The sequence below is a fragment of the Perissodus microlepis genome, chromosome 7, assembly GCF_051167445.1.
Source record: "Perissodus microlepis isolate ML-2025 ecotype Zambia chromosome 7, ASM5116744v1, whole genome shotgun sequence".
NCBI lineage: Eukaryota > Metazoa > Chordata > Actinopteri > Cichliformes > Cichlidae > Perissodus > Perissodus microlepis.
Genome location: NC_140467.1, coordinates 35,392,471 through 35,409,045, shown reverse-complemented (window position 1 = coordinate 35,409,045; position 16,575 = coordinate 35,392,471). Strand labels below are relative to the sequence as shown.

At 37.0% G+C, this 16,575-nt stretch overlaps 1 protein-coding gene and 1 pseudogene across 2 annotated transcripts; one reads left to right on the top strand and one right to left on the bottom strand.

Annotated features, from left to right (window-relative positions):
* The first annotated feature begins 1,935 nt into the window (after positions 1 to 1,935).
* Positions 1,936 to 8,937, top strand: LOC146383514 (uncharacterized; annotated as a pseudogene). Its single transcript, XR_014800765.1, has 10 exons — positions 1,936 to 2,552; positions 3,491 to 3,588; positions 4,115 to 4,263; positions 4,365 to 4,501; positions 4,599 to 4,692; positions 4,828 to 4,951; positions 5,070 to 5,287; positions 5,368 to 5,551; positions 5,789 to 5,913; positions 6,086 to 8,937. The product of XR_014800765.1 is annotated as an uncharacterized LOC146383514 (transcript).
* Positions 8,938 to 12,591: 3,654 nt separating this feature from the next.
* LOC146383513 (uncharacterized) lies at positions 12,592 to 16,231 on the bottom strand. The gene is made up of 11 exons (XM_084936486.1): positions 16,150 to 16,231; positions 15,744 to 15,893; positions 15,494 to 15,636; positions 15,235 to 15,371; positions 15,031 to 15,124; positions 14,835 to 14,946; positions 14,534 to 14,760; positions 14,267 to 14,438; positions 14,040 to 14,167; positions 13,051 to 13,931; positions 12,592 to 12,604 (listed from the first exon to the last, which is right to left on the bottom strand). The coding sequence occupies exons 1-11, from the start codon at positions 16,229 to 16,231 to the stop codon at positions 12,592 to 12,594; spliced, it is 2,139 nt and encodes a 712-aa protein (XP_084792612.1).
* Between the last annotated feature and the right edge of the window lie 344 nt (positions 16,232 to 16,575).

The following is a 16,575-nucleotide window of genomic DNA, read 5'->3' as shown; positions in this document are numbered from 1 at the left end:
TGAACTTAGTTAGGATGGCTTTATTCATTTTACCAAAGTTGATGTATCCACTGACTAGATATTTTAATCATCCATTGTCTTCCATTAAGCCTAACCTACCTCTCAAGGGGTGTAGCCTGCAAAAGGCAGAAAAGCCTGAGGCTAGATTTGAACCCAGGACCTTCTTTCTACAAGTTGCCAGTGCTAACCTGCTAACATGCCACAAAGAATATATAAATGAGCAAAATAAAATCTGTTAATTCTGAAAATCCTAATAAATCCTAATAAATAAATCCTAATAAAGGGCCATGTTTAATTAAAATAAGATTTGGAACAGGATGATACAGTCAAACACAAGGAATGATAACTGAAAATTAAGATGAATACTTGATCTTAACAAGGTTAAAATATATTATTTTTTCTTGCACAGCTATCTCCAGACATTTTTTTTGATCCATGATGCTTTCATAAACCCAGTTGGATTGAGCCAGTGGAAGCCTTAGCTTCCATCTGCTTTGGGCCGCCAAGCTGGCAGTTACCTGAGATCTGTGGGGAAGCAGGAGGTGGAGAAGACAGGTGGCTGCTTACACACCTTTATTAAAGTGTGTGTGTGCAGTCGAGAGAGCAGATATGTGCATGAATTGGTATCTATGAATGTAAGTGTTTTTGTACTAGTTGTGAGTCTTTGAATGTGTGTTTGGGCAGCTTATTCTGTGAAAAATGAAAAGCAATGAACTAAAGTCTAGACTCTTGGGAAGGTTAAACTAGTTCAGACACCCAGGAAAGTGCTCATAAGGAGAATGTGCAGACTTTGTTGCTTGGCCTATTTACAGTACATATTGTTTGCCACTGAAAAAAAAAAACATTTTTTAAAGAGCAGATGAAAAGCAAAAGATTAAAGCACATTTCTGGAGGGCTCTGTATGAAAAAATATAGATAACTTAAAGACAGTGAGAGCTCCCACAGATATACAATGTGCATATGTATTGACAATAGAAATAGAAAAATATATGATTTGTGAATCTTGTGATTGCAGTTTCAGTGCCCCCTTCATATGAACGTATAACCAGTATCACTCCTCCCCTTAAGTATTTTAAGCAGAACTGTGAATCAAATGTTATCATACTGGAGCTCACAGAATGCTAAAAAAGGGAAAAGCCCTACATTTCATCAAACTATGTCTCAGTAAATGGCAAGAGTCCAAGCAATGTCAGTGTTATGAGACTCAAAAAACAAATCTTACTGACTCACAGGATATATGGCGCTATAATCTATTAACCCTTGATACCTCTTATCCCCAGTTTCCTTTTTGGTCAGTGTAATTTTTCCATTTCTTGGGTCATTTGATGAATAATGAAAATGCTTCTTTTCAGCTGTTCATGCAGTTTTAAATAACACTTACCGAAACTTTTCTACACAGGAATGGAACAAAAGGTCCCCCCAGGCAAAAATAAAAAAGTTTCTTATTGTTGAAATAGTTGCATTTTAGTGCTCTGTTGTGGTCATAAAAGTTAAAGAAAAGGAAGGAAGCAGTGTTTGACGGCATATTGGGCCACTAAAAGTAGGAAAAAATGAGGGGCAGCGCATAGAGAGGGGTATAAAATTCTGAGAAAAAAATCAAAATTTTTGACAATAAAGTGGCAAATTCATGAAAAAAGTGGCGCATTAGTGTTGTACTACCATCCCCTGATATTGCATTCTTTGACACACCATACCATGAGGATTGATTATTTTAATAATTTGTTAGATTGTGTCCTGCATATTGCAAATCCCATTTGACTAGCTCGGTGATGTAACCAGTGATATCCTTGTGTCTGTCCAATGTGCTGTCGTTCTTGATATACAAGGGCTAACACCTCATTCAAATCAGTGTGCTGTTTTCTTCTGAACAAAACTAGCTCATGACAATGTAACCCAGCTGGAGAAATGAGTTAAAATAAGATAAGCTTTGTGCGTGATTTGTTTAGTTATAGAATCATTCTTTTATTTGTTTTATTTTATTGTCACAATAAAAAAATGTGTTTTAGTTCCACAGTTCCTGCTGTGCCTAGCAGGAACTTTTATTTTGAAGGTTTGCCGAAAGTTCTGTGTTAACATGGCCTTGTTACCAGCCATTCGAAGGAAAAAGAGAAAGCCGACCTGTCTTGATTAGCAGCAGAAAATGCCTTGGCAAAGCTTCATAAAAGTATTCAGAAGGTATTCGCTAACATCTCAGTAGTGAGGTGAATGTTAGGCAGAGCTGCCGAAATCAGCAGAGGTGCACAGCAAAAACTGGAGTGTTAAAATTTCAGGGTTAAACATGTTAGAGTTGATTTCCACTCTCAAAGTGTCATTTTAACACATTCTGATTCAAATAGTGTTCAGTGTTGGAGTTATTAAACAGTGTTATTCAAGTCCAAGCAAATGAACTCTGAAGAGAGTTATTTATCTTGGTCGGCCCCTGGGCTTCTGCCCAGGTAAACCCGTGGATCAATTAATAGTTTGCTCTGCCGGGCCGATTTTCCATGTGCTTCTGCTGGTTACACCGTGGTGGATGCCTGCCGTGTTGCTGCTTGGAGTATTTTACACAAACGGTAAGTAATTCAAACTTATATAAAATTCACGGTATTCTATCGGTGCAGTGAGGTTTTCTTGATGTTTCTTGGTGTTCGGTTGCTGAAAACGAGCTTTAATAGAGGAGGAGATGTGTCGAAAATTCTATTTAGCCTCCAATGCTAATGTTAATGTTGCAGTCTTTTTACTCGTGAGTGACGGTAGACACTGCACGTGGAAGCGCCGCGCCACGTTCAGCTTTTCCCCTGTTCACACAGACACGTCTTTCTCCACGCCAGTTCATGAGCGTTTTTGCTCCTCTGTTTATTCAGAGCAATTTTTTCACAATTGATAAGTAAATAACATCCCAAAATAATTGAAGAGAGCTTGTTTTAGTCACTCCTGCTTTTACTTTGACATCGTTCATCGTTGACTTGTCTCTAATCTGTCTCTCTCTCTGTCTCACTCTCTTCTCCCTTTGAGACACCCGCCCCAAACATAGTCAGTTAGGCTGTCCCCTCCTTTGCGATGTGTTTATTTTCATCTCTATTGTCTCTTTTCATACACGAATCTGATCGCATTTGTCAATCGCAGTATTTTATTTTGGGGAATAGCTTTTATCTTCAAAATTGCCTGGATTGTCTTGTGTGTCTTGGTGTAACTTCCTGCGGAACATGCGTGGCCCACGCAAAAAATAGACCAGATACCGAAACAATCGCTTCGTAGCACTCCGTGTCTGGTGTAAACTACACCATAGATTAACATGTATTTTGTATTGTGTTGTGTATCAATTGGACTCCTGCATGGACAGACACAGGTTTATTTGATAACATTAAATGTTATTGCAGTGAAATTCAAATGCATGGTCAGTATTAATCACCATGTATGGTATATGTCAGTGTTTTAATCATTTTTGCTTGAATTGCTCTAAATGTCAAATACTTACTAGTATGCCATTTTTGTTATTATTTTGTCTCAGTAAAATGCTGGTCGAGGTTCGATACTGCCAACAGCAGAAGTATGTGAAGTTGGAAGAGGTTGATGGGCGGTTTGAGTTTATGCAGTTTCATGAAAAAGGTTTGTTTATATCTTACCTAATTTTAGTTGGGGGGACAGAATTTTTTGTAGGGCGTTTCGCCAAGTCTCTTGAATCATACAGTGGTATATCACTTTAGTGAATGTGAGGCAAGAACAGTTTACTTAAAAGGTGCACTCAGATATATCTTATCTTTTCCAGTCATCGAGAGATTTTGCCTGCCACCTGATGCAAAAGTAGTGTACAAAGATGCAACAGGGACAGAAGTTGATGAAGTGATTTTCAGTGACCTTATCAGCCAAGGCACTGTGGTCCTAACAGTTTTCTCAAGTGATGGTGAGAAATTTAAAGGGGCAAGCTCAACACCAGACATGGGGAAGGGCTGTGTGGCTGCTGGTTGTTCCAAATAATCAGGAGCACACAATTTGACCAATCAGCTGTTTGAACATTGAGATCAGTTAATTTAAATGAGTCAGGTCTGCAGTGTGATGTTGCTTTGTTAGTTAAAAATCTGCAGCCAGATTTTTTTTCTACACCTTACAGAATAATGTTGTTTTTTCCTTTTAGAATTTTCTGATTGCTCCTTGTCTTCTGCATCTGATTGTTCTGACTCAAGCTTCAGCTCAAATGCAAGTACATCAACTATACTTCTAGATGAGGGTCCCAGGAAGAAAACAAGAGTTGAGGGTACTGTTGATGCAGCATCTGCTAAAAAGGTTGTGACAAAACTCAGTTCTCATAGTTTTTTTTTTCTACTTCATTATTCTTAATATGTAGAAAAGCTATTCCTCACTTTTTGCATCTTTTTTTTCTCAAGTTAATTGAAGGTGTACTTGGAACCAATTCAGGTGGTGAAGAGGTTCTCCAGGAATATCACACAACACAAACTCTAACAGATGCTACCAGAAGAAAAATGGTCAATATAATAGTGGCTCACATGATTGATTGCCATGGGTATGTGTGTTCTATTTGTGCATTTTATTTTATTTTTTTAAATACAAGTTACTATTTTGCCATTACTTAAGCATGCTAATTTAAAATCGTTTTTCAGGCACCTCCCCACCAAAGCTGTTAGAGAACAGTACGTGCTAGGGGTAGTGACATTGTTCCCATCCCTGAAAGACCCATACTCCAAGAAAGGCTATGTATAGTCACTATTATTGCACTTTGTTTACATAATTTTCATGCTGTGCATCATTGGGATTTGTGTGCGTTGACATTTAAGTTCTGAAAATTTTCAGATTGACAACACATTATTTTTGAATGTATTTACATTTTAGGAACACTTCTATGATGCTGCAAGCAGCACTGGATACATTTCTTGGCGTTTGAAAACGATACAGAGAAAGACTAGAAGAGGATCTGCACCACCAAGTAGCTCCACTGGCTTTGCTCAAGAAGGAGGTAAGAAATTAAGTGTCCACAAACTAGATAATGTTCTCATTTACATTATATACTATTTTGTTTTCATTTACCTATCTGCTCAGCACCTATGCTTTTATGTTTGTGTGTTTTTCTTCAGGGGGCCCAAATTACCAAAGGCCCATTAATGTCGACATGCAGCTTGATGGAGATGCTTGCCAGGAGGCCATCTCTTTGCTGAACCATACATCCGACACTTCCTTGATTTTCCAGAAGATGAGAGAGACCTTTCAGCATCGTCAGAAGCTCATCAATGATCCTGACAAAAGTCTTGATATCCTGTCTATCTTCCCAAGATTCTTGGATACAAAAGGATTGGTGAGAATATTCAGTGGAATTTTTAATATCACTTTAAATTTCAAGATGAATGTGGCAGTAGTATATTTTCTTTCTTAAAGGTGAATCAAGACTTCACTCTCCTGTTTGATGATGAGATATCTACCAGGCTGCTTCAGAAATGGGATCCAATCTTTAGGTATCAAATCATCAAAGAGGCCAAGCAGCTCACCTCAACAGTAGAGTTGCGTCAATTGGTGCAGTCAGCAGAGAGTCCACCAGGAAGTGATCTTGATGAGGCAGCAAGTGAGTTTGTTAAATATGATTTGCTATAAGCAGTTAAAGTTCAATAGCATCAAGATTCTATTAATAAATACCAATTCATTCACCTGTTAGCTTTGCTTCATCAGTTTTCTTTAGCTGTTAGTTTAATGTTTATGACAGCACATTTCAACTTTCTTAGGAAGTGCTTTTCTAGTTCTCCTTAAAAATTGCATTTGAAAGATTTGCTGTCAATTGATTCTTGTGACTCTTTGGCCGCAGCCTTTGACCAAGACATGGCCTCCCTGTTGTTACTGTTACATCTCCTTCCGCCACCTCCAGGAGGACCAAAGTATCAAAAAATCAGCGCCTCTGATGCTGTTTAGAGACTTGTAGTCTTTCATAAGGTAATTTAATATTTATAGTTTTTATCATAAGTTGTCATGTCACTGGTTAAAGAGGTGAATGAAACAAATTACAGTTGAGCTTACAAAGGAGGTTTACATACTCATTTCTGTGATGCTATTATCTCTGACTTGCTCCTGTGTCTAATGCTCAGTATCTTTGTCTCAACTCCAGTCTTGCTGCAGTTTGGAAGAGCATCTCCAGAATCAGCAGAGTCAGCAGCCATACCTCCTGGCTGTTGGGCGCCAGAAGAGGAAGGTCGACAGCTTCTATGTTGCCATAGACAAGCGTCTCATCCCCTGCCAGGCCAGCCGCTCCCTTGGGGCATTTGATGAGCTTTTTAAAGCTCATTTTGTGTTCAATGTGTCTTATGATGCTGCACTTGTGAATTTCTACACATTTCTGCAGACAACAGTATACAATATTGATATGGGGAAAATGAAGGAGTCCCCAAGAGTTCGTGACCTGAGAGCCAAAATCCTTAACCAGGAAATTCTTCTCACAACCTAAGTAAAAATCATTAAAATGCTGACATGTTTTTTGTGTAAGAGAGCTTATCCCAGCAGTCAGCAGCTGATTTCACATTTAAGAGGTGAACATGGTTATTATCCTGGACCTAAGTTTAAGTTATTTTGTTGGCAGCCAGGCTGCAGGCTTCAGTTCCAAACTTATGCAGGCTTTAGGAAGCACCTCAGTAGTTTTCACAGCAATGTTGACCAAAATGATCGAACTTCAGCCATTGCTTGTTTTTCTAATGACACAGTTTCACCTGCTTTGGAGGACCAGTTTAATTCCTCAAATCTTCCTCACAGTTCTCCCAGTGTTCTTCCAGAGTCTAGTTCTTCCAGTGTTCCAGTGAGCATTGATTCAGTACTTACAAGGGATTCATCCAAAGAAATGTGTGCATCCATGGTGGCCAAACTGCAGGGTAGTGGCCTTTCTAACAGTTTAGTATCCTCACTTGTAGGCGATTTGGAGGAATTAACAAGTGAGCTTCGCTCAGAAGCAAAGCAGGCCATTCTTTCTGCGTTACCCACAAAGGACTCCAGCATATCTTTAATAAATGAATGTTTTGAAAAATTTGAAAACCCTTTCACCAATCTGAACACAGAATGGAAACGAAATAAATACTTCAATCTAAAATGGGGAGTTGTAGAACCTAGAGAAATAACACTTGGAGTGAGGTATGACATCAGGCGAAATCAGAAGTCTGGTACTTATGATCAAGTACCTGTGAAGGATACTTTTATATATGTACCTATTTTGGAGTCTTTGAAGTTCATGTTTAGAAATCCAGAGATTTGTGTTTTCCTGCAGAGAGAGTGTAGCTCAGAGCCTGATGCTTATCATGACTTTTGTGATGGAAGTTACTTTAAAACTCACCCTTTGTTTTCAGCCAAAAGGCATGCATTACAAATTCAGCTATACTATGATGATTTTGAAACAGCCAATCCTCTTGGCTCTAAACGCGGAATTCACAAAATTGGCTGTATTTATTTTGTTATAAGAAACTTGCCCCCAAAATTTAATTCCATTTTGATGAACATTCATTTAGTGTCACTTTTCCACACACCAGATCTGCAAAAGTATGGTTTTGATGTTATACTGGAACCACTGATAAATGATGTCAAAAAACTGGAAAGCCAAGGGCTAAGTCTTCCATTTTCTGATGAGCAGGTATATGGCACAATATCACAGATCACTGGAGATAACCTAGGGATGCACTCAATTCTTGGTTTTAATGAGTCGTTCAGTAGCCGTCATTTCTGTCGCCTTTGTTTGATTGAGAAGAATGATTGTCAAATGGTGTACAGTGAGGATGATCCTAAAATTATTCTTCGTGGGAAAGATTTGTTTGACATACATTGCCAGTCTCTTTGGGAAAATCCTAAATTGAAGTCACTGTATGGGTTCAAAAGAAATTCTGCACTCAATTCATTGCAGTATTACCATATTTGCAATAACTACTCATTTGATATAATGCATGACCTTCTTGAAGGTGTGGCTCAGTATGAGGTCAAATTGCTTTTTGAGTATCTTACGTAACACTTCATATCAGAACAGAACTTGCTTTCTAGGATTTATGGTTTTGACTATGGATTTTTAGAAAGAAAAAACCGGCCCACTAAAATCATATTGGACAGTGCTGGCAATAGCATTGGTTTGAACTCTATCCAGACATTCTGTCTTGTGAAAAACATCCCACTTTTGTTTGGTGACATTATTCCTGCAGGGAACAGACACTGGAATTTGTTATTGTTGTTACTTCAAATAATGAACATTGTTTTTTCACCTTGTCTCACTCTGGGAATGACTATATATTTGAAGAATTTGATTATTGACCACCACAAACTATTTAAGCACACGTATCCACACAGAAACTTGATTCCTAAGCATCATTTTATGATTCATTACCCATCCTCTATTCGAAAAATTGGCCCTTTACTGTATATGTGGAGTATGAGGTTTGAAGCTAAGCACAAGTTGTTCAAAGATTATTTCAAAAATTTCAAAAACCTCACCAAGTCGCTTGCTAAACGGCATCAGATGCCCATTGCTTATCACTGGGAAACCTTTTCTCTTAAACAGAAGGAGTTTGGGCCAATTAAATCATTTTCTTTAAGAGATGAAAGTGTGGTCAATAGTGAAATGCTATTATCAAAAGATGTTTTCTCAACAAGTTGGGTTAAAATTGATGGTGTAGAGTACAAAGCTGGACTCGTTGTTTGCAGTACAATGGAGGAAGACATGCCAGTCTTTTGTCAAATAATTGATACACTTATGGTTGAAAATGACATTTTTTTTGTTGACACACAAACTCTTTACTGAAAACTTTGATGAACATCACCATGCATTCAAAGTAGTACAAACTGAAGAACGGTGTGTCATAAAAATAACTGAACTCAAATGTCACAGACCATTTGATATTCAAAACTCATACAGCGCTGCAGATGAAAGTTTGTACATTATATCTTCATTTATTATGTTTTGATTCACTTTCTGGGAAAAAGAAGCATGATAATAAATGTTTTTGGACAATGTACAGTTTTCTTGAAATTATTCTCATAATTGTAATTGTTGTCGTTAAAAAGTTATGTTAATCTATTACATAAATAGTTCTTTTAGGGATTAAAACTACCTTAATAAAAGAGTAAAGAGTTAAAGTAGTGTTATTTTTCAATCTGTGTAGTGTTAATTTAACCCAGTTTGGTGAGTTAAAATTAACTCAGACATGGTGTTAATAATAATTTGCTCAGTGTTAATTTAACCCAGTTTTAAGAGTTAAAGAAGGAACTCTGACAAAGTGTTAAATAATTAACTATTTTGAAAATGTTAATTCAACTCTGTAGAGTGTGGAGCTATATAAACCCTGAAAAAATGTTAAAATCAACTCTGTGGGAGTTGATTCAACACTACAGTTTTTGCTGTGTGGCGGCTAAGTTAATGGGGTTCTACGTGTCTCGGTAAGCTAACTAAATTACCTTCTATGTTATACGATCGTAACGAGAGTAATTACATATTGCACTCATCTTATTTTCTTCGTGGGCTGCAGATGTTATTTCTAATAACTATACTAATCAAAGTAGTTGATGCATAAAATGCTGTTTTCTGCTGTATCTGTCAACGATGAGTGCTTGTGTCATGAGGGGAAGAAATGCAGTTAGATGGTTTTTGTGCAGAATTTAGTGTAATGTATGTTCTAAAGAAATTTTACGCTACAACATTTGTATTTTATTTGTTTAATATTTGTGTTACGTGTGTGTATCGCAACTATATTGGTTAGGCAGAAGTTCTAACAACAGTTACATTTCATCTGTTAACTGAAGAGTACCACACATTTTCAGGATTTAAATAAGTAAATTGTTTAATTGTTGAATTTATGATTCACTTGAATGCTGAAAGAAGTGGTAGATCAGAGACTACACAGTAAAAAACAGTGTCAATTTTACACTTAGAGAGTTGATTTTAACTCTGTTTCAGATAACATTTGGTCCCACTCAAAATTAAAGTAAAATTTACTCTATGGCCAGTGTTAACTTTTTAGTGTTAATTCTACTCAGTTTAGTGTCAAAATTAACAACAAAATGTGTAAAAATATTTAACACTGAGGGTTATTCACACTGTTTAGAGTAATATGATTTCACTTTATAGAGTTATTTTTAGTCCAAGTTCACTCTAATGTGTAATAATATTTCATTTTCATTATTTTTTCATATTTATCATATGATGCTATATTTCTAAATGGCTGTGATCTATCCTATATTATGAAAATAACTACAAACATACAGGTTACAGTAACAGCATTTATTAGCATAACAAACTCTTACAAATGACAGTAGCTATGATGCTCACCAGAGAAAGCAATATGGGACCACAAAGAGAGCGTTGTCATTCACTCCATACGACAATTGTATGTCAAAAGGCCTGGGATAATGCAGGCTGTCAACATGAAAGACAATTAAATCTTGCTTTGTCCTGGTCAACTCATAGGCATGGAAATGTTCTTGAAAGGCTACTGTACATAATGGCAAAGTGAGAAGTACCAGTTTCTCATGTATTATCAGAACTGACTCAATCTGGTAAAACACAGGCATTTCAGACATTACTTTGCCACAAATAACCAAATGCGGGCGGTAAACAATACCATTGTGTTTAGCCCAGTTCACTTTCATAACTTGAACTCTATTGGGCAGTTGCATTGCTATTGCAATTCCAGAACCTCCTTTTACCATATCTAAAGACACCATTTTTCCTGGACCAATGTCTAACCGACTAAAGGTTGTTGAAAATTGCCAAATGTATGCCATATAATTCTGGTGTTTTTTGGCCAGCGTTTTGGTGATATTTTTGAATGATTTGAGCTGTTTCTTGAAAAAATTGTGCTTACCTTCATAGTGCATGCACCAACTATGAAGTACAGGCCCTATTTTTTTGGATGCAGCGAGGATAATAGATAAGAAAATGGTGCTTTGGTAAAAAAATTTTCTGGGGATACAACATCTAGTTTGTGGTGTTCCACAATCAAATGTTTTAAATATACACACATACCTTGAGATAACATAGGAGAAAATACAATGTTAACAATCTGTAGTAATGAAAGTAGTAGGCCCCAATGTTGGTCAGTAGAGGTTACCAAATCTCCAAACATGAGGGGAACATTCCTCAGTAATGTCTGAATAGCATTCAGTCCCAGATCATTAGACTCTCCACCTAAATTCACAGCCACTGGCCTATTGTTTTTCTCCATGAATCCATAGTCAAAACTTTGTATTCTCAGATTCAGTTCTCCCAATGTAAGATGTTGTTCTTTTAAATACAAAAACAATAACTTCAGTTCGTACTGGGCCACTCCTTCCAAAACATCATGCATCACATCAACTGAGAAGTTCTCAGTTGTGTGAAAATATGTCAGTGAATTCAATAAGCATGAACTCTTTACACCAAAAACATAAGGAAGCAATGGATTATTAGACATTTCCTGACAGTGAGCAGTGTGGTTGTCTTTGGTGCGCAACACTATTTTGGGGGAATCTTCAGAGAATTCTGTTTGAAAGTCATCTTTTTCAGCCAAACAAAACCTGCAACAGTACCTTGCACTGAAAGACTCCACCAGACCAAACAAGCTATGTAAGCCTAAATTATCACCAGTGACCTGTACCACACTACCACGAACATAACCACCGAATAGTGGAATCTCAATACCATCGCTCTCTAACACTTTAACCCTTTAAAGCCGGTCGGAGCGGACACGCTCCATTTTGCGTAACTATTTTTAAATCCCGGTAGCACTGCAACCACGTAAGCTAGCGCAATAATTTTTTTTGCATATGAAACCGGAGGAGTTGTACTTACATCTTATGCCATCAGCTTGTCCTAGGTCACAGTTTCCTTCCACATATAGCTTTGCAAAAACTGCATAAAAAGCACTTGCAGCAACAAAAACATAATATTCCAGAAACACGCTTTGCCGATCCGATCAGCTGTTTGTAACACTTCCTATGTCCATCAGCGTGAACTATCACATGTCCGGCATGACTTGCCCAAAACCGGAAGTGACGTCATTTTGCGGAAATGTAGTTTTTTACCATCGTGGCCTTATGAGCCTATACTTGTGTTTTTAAAAGTTATGTTTGACTTTATGACTTTCTGTCGTTTCTGGGATGCCGAGGACTCATATTGCACTGCTGGAAATATTTTATTTTGATGCATATGCTGTTATTTTGCAAATTTGCACTATAATATATTTTTTCGTTTTTCCTGCAGTATATGAAAATTGGTGTATCTCAAAAATAAAACTATGAAGACACTTAAAATAAATTTCCTTTGGTGGGAAACTAGTTTGTGCAACTTTTTTGTATTTACAGTTTTGAGGGATAAGTCTCTTAAATTTCTCTAACTAGAAATATATGTTAAAAAATCTAAAACGATTTAAAAAAATTTTGTAGTTTATTGCACTTTTTTGCAATTTATGTAATTACTATGCACTTAATGCAGACATATTATTAAAATTTGGGCTATAATGGTTGTATTGATGTATAGCAACTTGAAATGCTCCAAAAAATGGCTCCACAGCATGTAAAAATATACTATAAGCTCTGGCGGACTTGGTTCTATGGTAGGTCTTAAAGGGTTAATGTCTCGAACAATAGGAGCAAGAATTTCACTAAAACCATAACGTTTCAGATCTTGTGCCTGAAATAAGGCACAAAGGTGTATGTTGGCCAAAAAAGAATTCCATTTGGGAGAGAAGTTTCTTAAGGTAAAATATACTGCACCCAACTTGTGAATACCTCGCTTGGAACCAAGAGGATTTGCAACCTCAAAGTCATCATAGAACATTTGGATCTGAACTGTGTGCTTTTCTGTTGAAAAAAGAGGGTGAGTCTTCAATAGAGATCCATCACAAATATCTTTGAGTCTTGAATCACAAGTGTCTGATTTTTTTCAACATTTCTCCAACATGCTGACTCTTAAATATTGATTCCAATGTTGATAACATTGGAACATACATGAATTTATCTTGAACAACTGCCTGATCATATGTTCCAGTCTTTTTATTTCGCCTTGTGTCAAATCTTGAGCCAATTACACATTCAACTGGTTCTACAGTTTCCCACTTGTCTGATAAATATTTTGACCTCTTGTACTCCGAATTAAGAACTGAGAAAGGATTCTCTAACTCATCAAAACATGCTTCAACTTTCTTGCACATTTCTGTTTCTCTTTCATTACTAAATACATGCTTAATGACTGTTTCTTTAGCATGTTGTTGGATATCTTGAACAATTTCTTCCATGGAATTCACTACAGAATTCACTACACTTTGGCCTACACCTGCTGCCTTTAGATCAGAAATAACAGCTGCACAACTATTTACAAGGTCTGCTGAAGATAATTCCGACTCAGCCTCTAAATGTTCAGGCACCACATCAACATTAGCAGTAGTACTTGTGTCCGTAACACTTCTAACTGGTGAAAAATCTAGTTCTGCAGAATCAAATGAACTGCTTACGTGGCATTTGTTCAGGTGCTTTCTAAAGCCAGAAAAACTACTAAAAGAACGTGAGCATCCCACTTGGCCACATTTGAGATATAGTGTCCTCCCAGTACAGAGACCATGAATTACCTTAAGGTGTTTTACAAGGCTGTTTGGTCTACCATGATCACTTTTGCAAAGAAAGCACTTCATTATTTTGATCTCAATGGATACTAACGCACCATTCTTGCTCGCAACTCTGGGAGTTTCCTTTGTTTCCCCAACATCAATGTTGTAAATGGTTGTTTGCAGAAAAGTGAAAAAGTTGGTCAGGGATGAACTGTATGACGTATCAAAGACATAATGGGCCTTAAAGAGTTCATCAAGGGCTCCTACTGAACCTGTCGCTTTACATGGAAGTGCATGCTTGTCAATCACAATGAAGAAGGTGTGAATGCTGCTTCTTGTGGGTCCCTGAGCAAGAAGGTAGGGCTGACTGCTTCGAGTGATGTTGTCTAGATGCTGCTGTACACTGGTTCCAGCCTACAACAACACATTAAACAGCAGTATTTAGTGACTATCTCATTAGATTAGATCACCTTACTGTACATTACAATGACGGTGATGGAATATATATTTTAAATAACATACCTTTAGGAATTTGATGAGGTTATCGACAGCTTGAGATGCAGACATCTTTCCTGGTCTCTTTTGCCCTTGTGCAGATGGCGGTAGCAGATGTAGCAGCAGCAAGATAGCAGACATGTCACTGTCCCAGCCTACAGACGAATAAACAAAGAATTACTCCAAAAATACATTCAATAGACAGAATTACCTATATAACCAACAATGGCAAATAAAAACAGTCAGAGACATACCATTCTCAACTTCAGTAGCTGACTCAGCATTGCACATCAACTCCAAGAGCTCCGAGGTGGGTACAAGTCCATGACTTTCCTTTACAATCTTTGATTTGAGATCAATGGGCCACCTCTCCAAGAATTTGTTGGCAGTGACCTCATCAAACACGAGTCTGAAATCTTGTTCTATCTATAATGCAAAAATAGAAGATAAGAGAGGTGTAATGAGTGAAACTGCAAGCTGCATGGAATATTTCAGTGATTCAACAAATGAAGATGTCTTACCAGTCCTGGTGTGTCCAGAAACCGCAGGAAGACTATGAAGACATCTGCTGCATTCTTATCATCGCTGACCATTGAATGCCGATAAATGAAGGTAGCTTTCATCTTTTCACGGATAGTGTCTTCATCAGCAGAGTGTCTCAAAAGAGCAATAGCTGCTTTTACATCCTCATCTGATAACACTGTCTCAGTGGTGAGTGGTCTGGATCGACCACGGCCTGGCCCGCCAACTTAAGAAAAAACAATTTGATTGACTCCTGCCTACAAATTAGATCAGAATCATTTAAATCACAAGTGAACTTACTTTTAGGAGATTTGGAAAGTGAGACACTTCTTTCCTCTGCAGCTTTTCTTTGAATTGTCTTCAACCGCCACGCAAGGTATCCTGAACCGCTCTCTGGATCATAGTAATGTTCCTATGTAATTAAATACAAGCAGAATGTTATCAACATTTCTGAGGGCAACTATGTGTTTAATGTTGCAAAGTCCCCTTTACTTACATATCCATGTTGTGAATATGGGTCTTCCAGATATGGAAACAGAGCAACAATCCCCTGCGGATACATCACTCTTACACTTTTAGGGGGAGATGTCCTAATGTATAAATTCAGTGATGACCGTCACTCAATTGGCATTGAACATCACAATTAAAAATAATACAATACTAAAAATGTTTCTTTATAGACTACATTTATGATTCTTACCCATGTGCTTCTGTCATCTCAGCAGCAAGTATGTTTATCATCTGTCTTCTAGTTGCATCTGTCAGAGATTTGGTTTTTGCATACTCTTGTATGATGTGTTCACCACCAGGCTTTGTTGTTAGGATTTTTTCAATCAACTTAAATAGACATAAAATATGAAGTCAGAAATTTTTTAAACCTTGAGAAAAACTGGAAAACGATTACATAAAAACACTTCACATCAAACATGCAAATTAGACTAACAATGTTCACTACCCACAGCTTTTGCCTCATAGTTTATATGGCATGGCCTTTTAGGTTGTCTTCCTTCAGTGGTGGCTGCTTCTTCAGGAGGTTCACACATTGTGAAGTTTAGAATGATTGTATCATCAGATGGAGAAGATGATGATGATAGATATATACCTGTGCATTAAGGAACATGACCAAAGCAGAAGCATTACATTTAACTGTTAATGCTTCAATCTCAACCTTTAAATTTAATATAAACATATACGTATGTGAGTGATTACCAAGTTCTTCATTGCTCAGCATGACTCGGAAAGTTACAGGTGACCCCTTCACTATTTCTTCAAACACCTCTGCATCTACTTCTGTGTCAGACTGGCCAAACACCTTCATATCTAGCTGTCTGTCTTCTGGTATGTTAAATTTTAGGCACACTGAAGTAAGGTAAGAGAAAAGAAATGTTACAGAAATTGTTAAAAAAAAAAAAGGCCATGCATTTTCTTATCAAATGGTAGAGTAAGGCTATGTCTTCACAAAATATTGATGAGATGAAGCTTAAGCATATAGGTAATTCTCATTCATTGTTGAAGTAGAAACAATTATCAACTTAGGTAGTTGAGTAAGAATATAATTAAGCTTGTATATTGACCAGGTAAACATTGTTATCTTGTTTTATCCTGATATTCTAACCTTCTTCCATGAAAGCATCAAATGTCAGGTCAGACAGCCTAACATACTTCTGCTCCCCACCAAACAAAACACGCAGCAACATATTCTGTTCACAAAACAAAGAGAAAAAAATAATAAAGGAAAGAGTTTAATACTGTGGATGTACTTTAGAGCTTTAGTTTTTATACAAAATAGAAGCAGTTAAAAGTTGATATTACTTAGCAGCTACAATATGAAGAAATAAGTAACAAATTAACTGCTAATAAAGATCCTTTATCAACCAGTGTTACTGCAAATGGACCAAGTGTGACTAACATCTAATATTGTTTAATAACTTTAGTCTACTTATCAAGTATTGGTCGCTCTTACTGCAATTCGCTTTATTTCTGTGAACAATTAATGTATATTAACATATCATTAACATTGCTGTCAGTTAATTTATACAAA

Bases quoted from the DNA above. Each gene is read 5' to 3' on its own strand.
- LOC146383513 (XM_084936486.1), bottom strand. From the start codon at position 16,231: ATGTTGCTGCGTGTTTTGTTTGGTGGGGAGCAGAAGTATGTTAGGCTG. The intron at 14,439-14,533 runs GTAAGACATCTT...TTTGCATTATAG, and splicing joins TTCTGGACACACCAGGACTG to ATAGAACAAGATTTCAGACT. The intron at 13,932-14,039 runs GTATGTTATTTA...GTGTTGTTGTAG, and splicing joins ACCTCATCAAATTCCTAAAG to GCTGGAACCAGTGTACAGCA.